The sequence below is a fragment of the Cetorhinus maximus genome, chromosome 5, assembly GCF_964194155.1.
Source record: "Cetorhinus maximus chromosome 5, sCetMax3.hap1.1, whole genome shotgun sequence".
In the NCBI taxonomy this organism is placed as follows: Eukaryota; Metazoa; Chordata; class Chondrichthyes; order Lamniformes; family Cetorhinidae; genus Cetorhinus; species Cetorhinus maximus.
Window position 1 is genome coordinate 110,161,699 of NC_135883.1, and position 13,689 is coordinate 110,175,387.

Consider the following 13,689-nt stretch of genomic DNA (forward strand, 5'->3'; position numbering starts at 1 on the left):
AGGCTTATGTCAACAGACAGAATGAAATAGCAAGCATTGTTTTTTTAAAAAAGAACATTTATAGGCTTGGAGATTTAAATTCCTTGACAGTTCCATTGAGATTTAAATGCCTTGCTAGCTTAACAGTTCCAATCAGATTGACTGTTCCAATGAGTTTATCCACTTTCTACACACATTCATGTCTACCTTGAACAATCCCAAAGCCAAAGGGCACTTGACCTTTCTCAAAGGTGTCTCTGGACCTATTCAGAAGGGTACTCTACCTCTCCAAAGGACTCTGACAGCTTGAGACCTTCTCCTGAAAAGTGTAAAGCCCACAGATCGAGGTTTAGGCACCCTACTAGTGAAAATTGGATCTGTTCGAAGGTGGCAGTACTTCATATGTGCAGCTGCCTCCATGAATCACGTATGTGCAAACGACAACTAGCCCCCATTCCACCCCTGGTGAAAATAGTGGGTGCCGGGTTTGGGGGCGGGACTTCCGAAATCTTTGGCATCATTTGGGACACAGTGGAAACCCTCCTCCAACTTTACAATAGTTCAGGCCTAAATCTGGATTTTAAGGTAACTGGGACATACATTCAACTTTGATAAATCTTCAAGTAAATTTAATACCCCAGTATATTTTTGTCAGGTCTTTCTATATTTTCTAGTAACTCATAGGAATGATTTGCCAAAAAATGAAGGGCTTGCATTTATAAAGCACCTTTCATGACATCCAAGAACACTTTACAATCAATTAAGTACTTTTGAAGTGTAGTCACTTCTGTAATGTAGGAAAAGTAGCAGCCAATTTGTGCATAGCAAGGTGCCCCAGAAGCAACAAGATAATGGCCAGATAGTCTGTTTTCATGATGATGGTTGAGGGATAAATATTGGAAGGGCACCAGGGATGACTCCTCTCCTCTTCCCAAGAAAAGTAGAAAAGTAAGGTGGAGAAAGGAAGAGAGGAACTTAAAACACATGATGATGGTTGAGGGATGAATATTGGAAGGGCACCAGGTATAACTCCTCTCCTCTTCCCAAGAAAAATAGAAAAGTAAGGTGGAGAAAGGAAGAGAGGAACTTAAAACGCATGATGATGGTTGAGGGATGAATATTGGAGGGGCAGCAGGGATAACTCCTCTACTGTTCCCAAGAATAGTAGAAAAGTAAGGTGGAGAAAGGGAGAGAGGAACTTAAAACAATCATGATCACTAGAGAAAAAGTATTAGGAAAACCAATGTGAGTAAAGGCTGACAAGTCCCCTGGACCTGATGGCCTGCATCCTAGAGTCTTAAAGGAAATGGCTACATAGATAGTGGATGCACAGGTATCTTCGAAAATTCCCTAGATTCTGGAAATGTCCCAGCGGATTGGAAAGCTGCAAAATGTAACACCGCTAATCAGGAACCGAGGGAGACAGAATGCAGGAAACTAAAGGCCAGTTAGTCTAACATCTGTCATTGGGAATATGCTAGAATCCACTGTTAAGGAGGTAGTAGGAGGATATTTAGAAAATCATCATACCTTCAGGCAGAGCCAACATAGTTTTGTGAAAGGGAAATTGTGTTTGACAGATTTATTAGAGTTCCTAGAGGATGTAACAAGCAGAATGGATAAAAGGGAACCAGTAGATTGAGCATTTTTGGATTTCCAAAAGGCATTCGATAAAATGCTACATAAAAGGTTACTGCACAAGATAAGAAGTCATGATGTTGGGGTGCATAGATAGAGGATAGGCTAACTAACAGGAAACAGTTGATATCAATGGGTAATTTTCGGGTTGACAAACTGTAACTAGTGAAGTGCTGCAGGGACCTGGGGCCTCAACTATTTACGATATATATTAATGACTTGGATGAAGGGACAGACTGTATTGTAGCCAAATTTGCAAATGACACAAAGATAGGTAGGAAAGCAAGTTGTGAGGAGGATACTAAGAGCCTGTAAAGTGACATAGATACATTAAGTGAGTGAGCAAAAAAATTTGGCAGATGGAGTATAATGTACATAAATGTGAGGCTGTCCACTTTGGTGGGAAGAATAGAAAAACAGAACACCATTTAAATGGAGAAAGCCTGCAGAATGTTGCACTACAGGGTGATCTGGGTGTCCTTGTGCATGAATTTTTAAAATTCTTTTGCGGGATGTGGGTATCAAAGGCTAGACCAACATTTGTTGCCCATCCCTATTGCCCTTTAGAAGGTGATGATGAGCCACCTTCTCGAACCGCTGCAGTCCATTATTTTTTATTCATTCATGGGATGTGGGCTTTGCTGGCTGGGCCAGCATTTATTGCCCATCCCAAGTTGCCCTTGAGAAGGTGGTGGTGAGCTGCCTTCTTGACCAGCTGCAGTTCATGTGGTGTAGGTACACCGTGCTATTAGGAAGGGAGTTCCAGGATTTTGACCCAGCGACAGTGAAGGAAGGGCGACATATTTCCAAGTCAGAATGGTGAATGACTTGGAGGGGATCTTCCAGGTGGTGGTGTTCCCATCTATCTGCTGCCCTTGTCCTTCAAGGTGGTAGTGGTCATGAGTTTGGAGGGAGTTGTCTTGGTGAATTCCTGCAGTGCATCTTGTAGATGGTACACACTGCTGCTACTGTGCGTCGGTGGTGGAGGGAGTGAATGTTTGTGGATGTGGTGTCAATCAACTGGGCTGCTTGGTCCTGGATGGTGGCAAGCTTCTTCAGTGTTGTGGGAGCTGCACTCATCCAGGCAAGTGGGGAGTATTCCATTACATTCTTGACTTGTGCCTTGTAGATGGTGGGAATGTCCATGTGTTGTAGGTACACCCACAATGCTGTTAGGGAGGGAGTTCCAGGATTTTGACCTAGTGATAGTGAAGGAATGGTGATATGTTTCCAAGTCAGGATGGTGAGTTGCTTAAGGGGATCTTTCAAGTGGTGGTGTTCCTGTGCATCTGTTGCCCTTATTCTTCTAAGTGGTAGAGGTCACAGGTTTGGAAGGTGCTGTCGAAGGAGCATTGGTGCGTTGCTGCAGTGCATCTTGTAGATGGTACACATTGCAGCACTGTGCATCAGTGGTGGAGGGAGTGGATGTTGAAGGTAGTGGATGGGGTGCCATTCAAATAGGCTGCTTTGTCCTGCATGATGTCGAGTTTCTTGGGTGTTGTTGGAGCTGCAGTCATCCAGGCAAGTGGAGACTATTCCAGCACATGCCTGACTTGTGACTTGTAGATGGTGGACAAGCTTTGGGGAGTCACTAAGTGAGTTCCTCTCTGCAGAATTTCCAGCCTCTGACCTACTCTTTTAGCCACAGTATTTATATGGTTATACAATTCAGTTTCTGGTCAATGGTAACCCTAGTATGTTGATAGTGGGGGATTCAGCAATGGTAATGCCATTGAATGTCAAGGGGAGATAGTTGGATTCTCTCTTGTTGAGGATGCTCATTGCCTGGCACTTGTGTGGTATGACTGTTACTTGCCACCTATCAGCCCAAACTTAAATATTGTCCAGGTCTTGCTGCATTTGGGCATGGACTGCTTCAAATTCTGAGGAGTTGTGAATGGTGCTGAGCATTGTGCAATCATCAGCGAACATCCCCACTTCCGACCTTATGATAGAGCGAAGATCATTGTTGAAGCAGCTGAAGATGGTTGGGCTGAGGACACTACCCTGAGGAACTTTTGCAGTGATGTCCTGGAACTGAGATGATTGGCCTCCAACAACCACAACCATTTTCCTTTGTGCTAGGTAGGACTCCAACCAGTGCAGATCTTCCCCCTGATTCCCATTGACTCCAGTTTTGCTAGAGCTCCTTGATGCCACACTTGGTCAAATGCTATCTTGATGTTAAGGGCAGTCACTCTCATTTCACCTCTTGAGTTCAGCTCTTTTGTCCATGTTTGGACCCAGGCTGTAATGAGGTCAGGAGCTGAGTGGACTTGACAGAACACCAACTGAGTGTCTGTGAGCAGGTTGTTGGTGTGTAAGTGCCACTTGATAGGACTGTCTACTTTCTTGTCGCTTTGATGATTGAGAGTAGACCGATGAGATGGCAATTGGCTCGGTTGGATTTGTCCTGTTTGTTGTGGACAGGACAAACCTCGGCAATATTCCACATTGCTGGTTAAATGTCAGTGCTGTAACTATACCGGAACAGCTTGGCTAGGGGAGCAGCAAGTTCTGGAGCACAAGTTTTCAGTACTATTGCCGGAATATTGTCAGGGCCCATAGTCTTTGCAGTATCCAGTGCCTTCAGCCTTTTCTTGATATCACATGGAGTGAATCAAATTGGCTGAAGACTGGCCATCCTGCTGGGGGACCTCAGGAGGTTGAGCTGGATTATCCACTTGTCACTTCTGGCTGAAGATTGTAACAAATGCTCCAGCCATATCTTTAGCACTGATGGGCTCAGCTCCCCCATCATTGAGGATGGAAATATTTGTGGAACCTCTCCTCCAGTAAGTTGTTTAATTATCCACCACCATTCATGACTGAATGTGGCAGGACTGCAGTATTAAGATCTGATCCATTGGCATTGGGATTGCTTAGATTTGGCTATCACATGCTGCTTTCACAGTTTGGCATGAATCACAAGTTAGCATGCAGCTGCAGCAAGTAATTAGAAAGGCAACTGGAATGTTGGTATTTATTGCAAGGAGGATGGAGTATAAAAGTAAGGAATTCTTGCTACAACTGTACAGGGCATAGGTGAGACTGCACCTGGAGTACTGTGTACAGTTTTGGTCTCCTTACTTAAGGAAGGATATACTTACATTGGAAGCAGTTCAGAGAAGGTTCACAAGACTGATTCCTGAGAGTAAGTGGCTGTCTTATGATGAAAGATTGAGCTGGTTGGGCCTAAACTCATTTGAGTTTAGCAGAAGGAGAGGTGATCTTATTGAAACATATAGGATTCCGAGGGGGCTCGACAAGGTAGGTGCTGAGAGGATGTTTCCTGTCATGGGGGAATCTAGAACTAGGAGGCACAGTTTAAAGATATGGGTCTCCCAAATAAGACAGAGAATAGGAGGAATTTCTTCTGTCAATGTATTGTCAGTCTTTGGAATTCTGCACCCCAGAGACCAGTGGAGGCTGGATCATTGAATATATTCAAGACAGAATTTTGACTGAGAAGAGAGTCAAGGGGGATAGGCAAGGAAGTGCTGTTAAGGCCAAAATCAGATCAGCCATCATCTTATTGAATGGGGAAGTAGGCTTGATGGGCCGAATAGCCTACTCCTGTTCCTATTTCTTATGATCTTATTGATATAGTGCCATGAGATCCTTTATGTATACCTTTTGAGAGCAGGCAAGGTCTGAGTATAACCTCTCATCTAAAAGATGACACCTCTGACAGTGCAGCACTCCCTCAGTAATTCACTGGAGTGTCAGCCTAGATTTTTGTGCTCAAGTCTCTGGAGTAGGACTTGATCTCATGCTTCTTCTTAAATAGAAAGCCCCTTTCTATTCATGCCTGAAAGAATCACGTACCAACCTACCTCTGTCATCTGTATGCGTATTGCTGTGTCAGTAGCAGAGCCTATAGAGTAAAGAAGACCTGCTTTCCTGGGCTTCTTTACTACTGCTGGTCTTACTGGCACTAGTAGATCTGCTGCTCAAACATGTGTGTTTCAGTAATTATGCCATATTGTGTTACAAGGTCATCACACATAGACATCTTTGTAGTGACATCAGTAGCCTGCACATAGGTGCTACTCAAATGTAATTGCTGGCCTTTACATGTATGGGGTATCAAGCTCCCATATTGCAGTCAACTCATAGAAATGTGTGACAGTTTAGTTGACTCACTCTCCTGAGATTCAGGACTGCTATGTAAAAGATAATAGTTATGATACCTTTGCCATGCAAATTAATTCTATGGCATTTTAGATAAGTATAAATAAGTACTAATTTGGTGCAGGAATAGCCCTAGTTAATCTTGTACTTCATTTGGGCAACAGAATTACTTATTTAGTATATCATCCGTGCATTTAACTATTTCAAAGAAGAGTCTATGATAATAGAAGTAGCAACACTACTTAGAAAAAACACAGATTATCCAGTCATTATCTAATTGTTGTTTGTGGGGTGTTGGTGTGTGAAAATTTGCTCCCGCATTGGCCCACACAATGGCAGTGGCTACATTTTAAAAATAATTCATTAGCTTGAGTTGCTATCTCAATGCACTTGCTTCCTTTTCAATAGGGAATGCTAATTACGGAATTTGCTGAAGAATGCAAAATAGACTGTGTCATCATTGGTGATGAGATAATGAGGCAGAATGTCTTTTACATTACTGCCTAAAAACAAATAATCCAGGGCTGGAGAATGGAGAAAAATGGAGCGAGCAGCCTTCTGTCAGATCTCTCTACATGAAATTGGTTGCCTACATTTTCCTCCACCTTCTCTGCTGCCAGTTGCAGTTGCCCATTCATTGAAGAGAGGAAGTCACAGCATTGTCCACTTTCTAATTTCCTTCAGTTTCTGCTCTAGTTTACCCCAAGGTAACAGTGCTGGAATTGAAACAAATGTTATCAAAGGCAGCAGCAGTAGCAAGATCATTTGAAGGGTTCTGGTCTTTTTCTAGAATTGGAAGATTCATAATAAGAAGGAAATGGGGCTTCTGATATGTATTTTAATTTATATGTTCAGCTACTCAAATGTAAAGAATCACAGAACTGTTACGACATAGGAGGAGGCCATTCAACCCATTGTGCCTGCACCAGTTCTTCAAATGAACATTATGACTTAGTGCCATTTTCCTGCCTTTTTCCTGTAACCCTGCATATTATTTCTATTTAAATAATCACCTGATGCTCACTTGAAAAGCTCGATTGAGGACTCTGGTCTTTTATACTCCTTCAGCAAGGGTTACACTGAAGCTGCAGAGAATTTTCCTCAAGTTGTAGTAGACTTCCAATGCAGAGCATTGATACTGTTGGGAGCTTTACAATTAATTGTTCTCAAGGGTCATACGCAATCAGACAGGCACCTCAGGTGGTAATCCCATTCTTAAGGAAAATCCAACCCCCGAGTTCCATCTTTTTTCTTCTTAGGCTGTCCTACAACATAAGAGGATGACTTGCTTCCACTCCAGTTTGAAGGGTTCTGAGATGGCTGATAAGTCCAATGGACAGTCTGTAGACTGCTGCATATGGGGCAGGTGGGCTTGAAGGGTTGGGTTGATGAGTTGTTTGGAGGTTTGTGCACTTTCTCCACTGCCTTGACTTTGCTTCTGTATGTTCCAGATGAAATCTCTCAATGTGTTTGGTGCCTTCCCAAATGAACTTTCTCCATTTTGATTGGTCACAGACCAGGGACTCCCACGAGTCAGCAGATAAGTTTGATTGTTTTAGGGATGTTTTGAGGACATCCCCTGGGAGTTTCCTGCTGTGACTGATTTCCGAGTAGAACAGTTGCTTCCAGAGTCCAGTGTTAAGCATGTGAACCAACCTCCAAAGAATGATAATGTTAACGGTAGAGACCTCCCTAGAAATCTGCAGTTTGTTGAGGTGTCCTGCAATCAGATGTTGGTGTGTCTTAACAAGTAATGTCTAAGTGTATTATGTTAGCTTAGTTGGAAGAAGACATTTTGTATCTATTGTTGAATGAATACTCAGTGATTTCATCAATAGAAATATAACATTTTTAGTAGTCACTTTCTAAAAGTAGTTTAAGAATTATTTATTAGGGCATTTTGTGGGGTAGAATATTATGTTGCACTGTTTCTGTGGAATATATCATTGCTGAACTATGAAAATTGATAACGAGGTAAAAATTAAATCTTATTCTATACTCATAAGGATATGGCAGTTGCTGCAAGGGATGCTACAACTGGCCAACTGGAGACAATGAAGATCAAATATGAGGAATCTGTTGTGGCTCGGAAGAAGGCAGAAGATGAAATTGAAACTTTCCGCCCAGTAAGTAAACTGCTTGCTATCTGTCTCCCTACCTGTCTGTCAGTCTAGTATTTATTTCATGTCTGTATTTCTCATTGTTTGCTTACCTTTTTGTTTCAAAAAGACTCAATATTAATACATCCACATCTCACGTGGTAATAAATATTCTTATATGAAACATTGGGGTTGATTTTCTGTGAAACTGCTCTCACTCGTCAGCCATAACTTCAGTGGTAAAGCTTCATGTTATTTTTCTGGAGTTTCCACAGCTCTTCCATCAAAGTTACAGTAGATGAATGAGAACTCCATTTAAATTCATCTCTGCTGTAATTATATAAATCAATGGCAACATACATACTGATAGTCTTTCTTCTTTCATTCCTATTGTCTCCATTAGTAAGTAACAGGATTTATAATTACTTTAGGATGTAGATGCTGCCACAGCAGCACGAATGGACCTTGAAAAGCAGCTGCAGAATCTTGAAGTTGAACTAGAATTCCTCCAGAGAGTGCACAAAGAGGTATAGTTTCATATTCAACATAACATAAATCTGATTTTAAGTTACACATTTGTGCCAATTTTGTGATTTCCAGTTACAAGGGAGGAAGAACCTAAAAAGCAAATACAAAATTAGAGATTGAGTTATATGGAGGATGCCATGTACAGTAATAATATTGGTCAGTTCAGCTGTTTCAGTTCTCCAAAAATATATGTAATGTATATACAGAAAGAAACACTTGTGTATGAATAGGCAGATGTAGGCATATAATAATTTTGTGTTATGTTTTAGTGAACTATTTGAAAAGGTAAACATATCACATTGACAATGACTGCATTAAAAAGTTGTTAAAAACTTCCTATGCCAATAATTTATCATAGAGCAAATTATAGAGACTGTAAGTGACAAAATATTGCTAAAGAATTGTTGTTTTTCCCCATGCCATTCTACTTATGCTGCATGCAGTTATTTACTTGAATTATCTTATTTCTTTGTGCAATTATCATTATATATGTTATTTTTCTTAAATAGGAAATTGAGGAACTAATGAAACAGATCTATAGTATTACTGCCAGTGTTGATGTGACATACACTATTCCAGACCTGGCTGCTGCACTCAGGGATATTCAACTTCAGTATGAAGACATATCAGCAAAGAATCTGCAGGTGAGATGGTAAAGAAAGTGAGATGTTGCCCACACCCTGCATAGCTCATGTGTCCTACATGCAGTATTTGTATGAGACTTAGTGAACATATACACTGGAACACTATTCTAACACATGGGATGATTTCATCTTAAGGTATAAATCAGTTCTGATTTAGCTTTCACTGCTTTAAGACCTGCTTGAATATCAAGTGCTAATAACATTCATTTCTTTGGTCTAAAAAGGAAAAAAAGAAGAGTTACATTTTATATGGCACCTTTCATTGCCTCAGGACATCCTAAAGCATTTTACAGCAATGGAAGTTCTTTTGAAGTGTAGTCACTGTTGTAATGTTGAAATTGGGACAGCCAATTTGTGCACAGCAAGGTCTGACAAACAGTAATGTGGTAATGACTAGATAATTTGTATTAGTGAGGTTGAGTGAGGCATGAAAAAAGAAAGACTTGCATTTATCTAGCGCTGGTCGTTAAAAAGTGGAAGGTTAACAGGAAAAGAAAGGGACCCCATGGTGTAGGTATAAGTGTGCAGACTACTGACAGCAGAGTCCTGCACCCAGCTTTCTCTTTGATTGTTTTGAAGTTGGGTGCTGCTGACGAGGAGTTCGCAAGGAAAATTTTCCTCTGTACTATTTCACAGCACCATCCCATATGTTAACACTGTAGTGGTCCTGCAAGAAAGTGAAGACAATTTCAGGTTACAACTCATCATTATTGTCCCTCCACATCTGCAGGTGGTACTCTGCATTGTAACTGCAGTTGTCCTGGCAGCAGCTGGCACAGGTCAGCATCTGTCCCCTTCATCCAGCTACTGAGAAGGCAAATTCCCTCGCCATTCCCAGATAAATTTGCTAGGGCATGTAAAAATGCTTGGTGGCATCTTGGCAAGTGTGGCCAAATATCCAATGCTGATCCAATTAGGGACCAAAAAGGGGATTTAGCATGGAGGCAGAGGGCATGGCTGAGATACTATACGAGCGCCTTACATCTGGTTTTACCAACTATTTTTATGGACTGCAGCAGTTCAAGAAGGCAGCTTACCACCACCATCTCAAGGGCAGTTAGAGATGGGCAATAAATGTTAGCATAACCAGCGACATCCACATCCCATGAATGAATTTAAAATAAAACCAAAGAAGATGATGTTGCCGGCATCCTGGTGGAAGCTAGAGGAAGCAATTGAGACATGGGATGAGCTACAAATTTAAAAAGTGGAGGGGTATTAGAAAGGCTATACTTACAGTTGATGAGTCACCAGGACTGGATGAGGGAAGTAAGGGTGGAAATTGCAGAAACACTGGCAGTAATCTTCCAATCCTTTTTTAGATACATGGGTGGTACCAGAGGACTGGAGAATTGCAAATGTTACACCCTTGTTCAAAAAAGGGAGTATGGATAAGCCCAGCAACAGCAGGCCAATCAGTTTAACCTTGATGATGGAAGAGCTTTTAGATATGATAATCTAAGACAAAATTAAAAGTCAGTTGGAAAAATGTAGATTAATTAAGAAAAGCCAGCATGGATTTGTTAAAGTTGTTTGACTAACTTGATTGAATTTTTGGATGAGGTAATAGAGAGGGTAGATGAAGGCAATGTGGTTGATGTGATGTATGTGGAAGTCCAAAAAGCATTTGATAAAGTATCACATAACATGCTTGTCAGCAATGTCAAAGCTAAGGAATAAAACAGACAGTGGCAGTATGGATACAAATTTGACTGTGTGACAGAAATCAGAGAAGTGGTGAGCAGTTGTTTTTCATACAAGAGGAAGATATACTTGGGTTCCACAGGGAAAATGCTTTTCCTGATATTTATTAATATCCTAGACTTGAGTATGCAGTTCACAATTTCAAAATTTGCTGATGACACCAAACATATGAGGAGCATAGTGATAAACTTTAAGAGGATACAGAGGTTGAAGTTATGGGCAGACACGTGGCAGATGAAATTTAATGCAGAGAAGTGAAGTGAAGTGATACATTTTGGTAGGTAGAATGAAGGGAGGCAATGTAAAATAAAGGATACAATACCAAAAAGGGTCCAGAAGCAAAGGGACCTCAGGATATATGTGCACAAATTCTTGATGATGGCAGAGCAGATTGAGAAAGTCGTTAAAAAGGCATACAGGTTCCTAAGCTTTATAAATAGAGGCACAGCGTACAAAAGCAAGGAAATTTTGGTGAACAAATCAAACAAATGTTCGGCCTCAACTGCACCAGTGTATCCAATTCTGGGCACCACACATTAGGGAGGATGTAAAGCCACTGGAGAGGGTTCAGGAAAGATTTATGAGAATGGTTCCAGGGATGAAGCACTCCAGTATGTGGATATATTGGAGAAGCTGAGTTGTTCTCCTTGGAGAAGAGAAGGTCTGGAAGAGATTTGATAGAGGTGTTTGAAATCATGAGGGGTCTGTGCTGGGTATATTGAGAGAAACTGTTCCTGTTAGTGGAACCAGAGGGCACTGATTTAACATAATTGGCAAAGGAACCAAAGGCGACATTAGGAAAATATTTTGTATGCGGCAAATGGATAGGATCTGGAATGCACTGCATGAGAATCTATTGGAGGCAGATTCGATTGTGGTTTTTAAAAGAAAATTGGATAATTATCTGAAGAGAAAAATCTTGCTGCTGGGGAAGTGGGGTGGGAATGGGACTAAAATAAAAGCAAAATACTGCAGATGCTGTAAACTTGAAACAAAAACAGAAAATGCTGGGAAAAACTCAGCAGGTCTGACAGTATCTGTGGAGAGTGAAACAGAGTTAACGTTTCGAGTCCGTATGACCCTTCTTCAGAGCTAAAGAGAAGTAGAAATGTGATGAGATTTATACTGTTTTGGGGGGGCGGGGGGGTTGTGGAGCAGGTGAAGCTGGATAGAAGGCCAGTTCAACAACTTCAAACCATGAACTCTCTTCTCTATCTTCACCCCTTTTTTTTAATCCCTTTTTTCAAAATTCATTTTTTATTTTTTATCCACTTATTTTTATTTTATTCATTTATTCATGTTTTATCCCTTTTATATCCCCTCCTTTTATCCAATTTTCTATCCTTTTCTCTCCACCACTGCCCTCTCCCCCACCCCACCTCCCAAAGGGCCATCTGTTACTTGTTCATGTTGTTCTTTCCAGAGTGCTTACCCTTGTTCTGCTATTATCACATTCTGCTTTCTTACCTTTATGCCACTATCAGCACCTTTTTTAGCCCTTACCGCTATCATTAACATTCCCTTTGTCCTTTTGTTCATGATATCTTTGTCAATCTCTCCTTTGCCTCCACCTATCGCTGACCTTCTATCCACCTTCACCTGTTCCATCCCCCTTAAACAGTATATATTTCGTCACGTTTCTACTTCTCTTTAACGCCGAGGAAGGGTTATACGGACTCAAAACGTTAACTCAGTTTCTCTCTCCAAAGATGCTGTCAGACCTGCTGAGTTTTTCCAACATTTTCTGTTTTTGTTTGGTGTGGGAGTGGGACTAGCTGAGCTGTTCTTGCAGAGAGCCGGCATGGACATGAAGGGTCAAATTACGGCCTCCTCTGCTTTAACCATTCTACGATTCAGTGACTTTAGCATGCCTTTTTTATGTAGTACCATGATATGCTATGACTAGGGTGACCCTGAAGAACTTTCCAACAGAATCACCAGCCAGGAATTCACATCACATTGTAATGGCACTGAGGGCCTGCTGGTCCTTTAGCAAGCAGAGCCTCCACCAACATCTGCCAAAGTGAGGAATACTGCTGCTTTCTACAGATGTGGAGCTGCGGGTGGCAGCAACATGGAGCAGAGTGGTCTTCCTGACTTTCCTAGCATTGCTTCATAACGTCTCCTCATTCTTCAATTGTTTCAGTTCAGACAATTCTTAGTGGCAAACCCTGCAGCGCTAATAAAGGCTGCGTGCTTCTTTGTGTCACAAGTTTATCGTACAGTAGGTGACCATACTAGGTAGGTACCATCATACCTATGCTGGCTCATTTTGTCCCATTCCTCACACGGTTTAATTGTTTTTCTTTTTCAAATGTTGATCACTTCCCTTTTAGAAGTTATAATGGATTCTGCTTTCGTCACCATTTCTGATGTGTATTCCATGTGCTAATAATCCAAAGCATAATTTTTTGTCCTGGCCTTCCTGTTCATTCATTCATGATCCTACCTTTATGTATTGAGGATATACTGTAGGCTGACTCACTCCTGAAATACTGAGAGGGTGCAGTATTGTTAGAGAGATGCCATCTTCTTGATAAGGTGTTGAATCAAAATCCACATTTTTGTTTAGGTGCATACAATACATCTCATGGGGCTGAATTTTCTGGCTGGGGGGGGCGGAGTAGGAGCGGGCAAGGGCAGGCATGGACCCAATTGCCGCCCATGATCGGGTCCGCGCCACCATTTTACGCGGGCGGGCCAATTAAGGCCTGCCCAGCGTGAATTACTGCTCCTGAGGACAGCGGGCGGCGGTGGGACTATAATGATCGCCAGGTCCAATGGCGACCTGGCAGCCTGTTTTTAATAAGTTGCTGCAGCCTTTCCAAGGCTGTGAATCATGGCCTGCGGAAGGGCTTCTCAGAGCGCTGCTGGCGAAAAGGCCAGGCAGGGTAGGGCAGGGGGGCACTGTGCCCCTCATTTTTCTAATGATTGCCTTGCTGCCCTCCTCGAAGAGGTGGCAG

At 41.8% G+C, this 13,689-nt stretch overlaps 1 protein-coding gene across 2 annotated transcripts in view; it reads left to right on the forward strand.

The window, feature by feature from the left end:
• The window catches only part of LOC144680341 (desmin), a 59,850-nt gene that overhangs the window by 11,110 nt on the left and 35,051 nt on the right, over positions 1-13,689 (forward strand). For both annotated transcript variants that reach the window (XM_078541321.1, XM_078541322.1), the window contains exons 4-6: positions 7,758-7,877; positions 8,282-8,377; positions 8,888-9,022. In XM_078541321.1, coding sequence (XP_078397447.1) covers positions 7,758-7,877; positions 8,282-8,377; positions 8,888-9,022 — 351 coding nt within the window. The remainder of the gene's footprint in view (positions 1-7,757; positions 7,878-8,281; positions 8,378-8,887; positions 9,023-13,689) is intronic.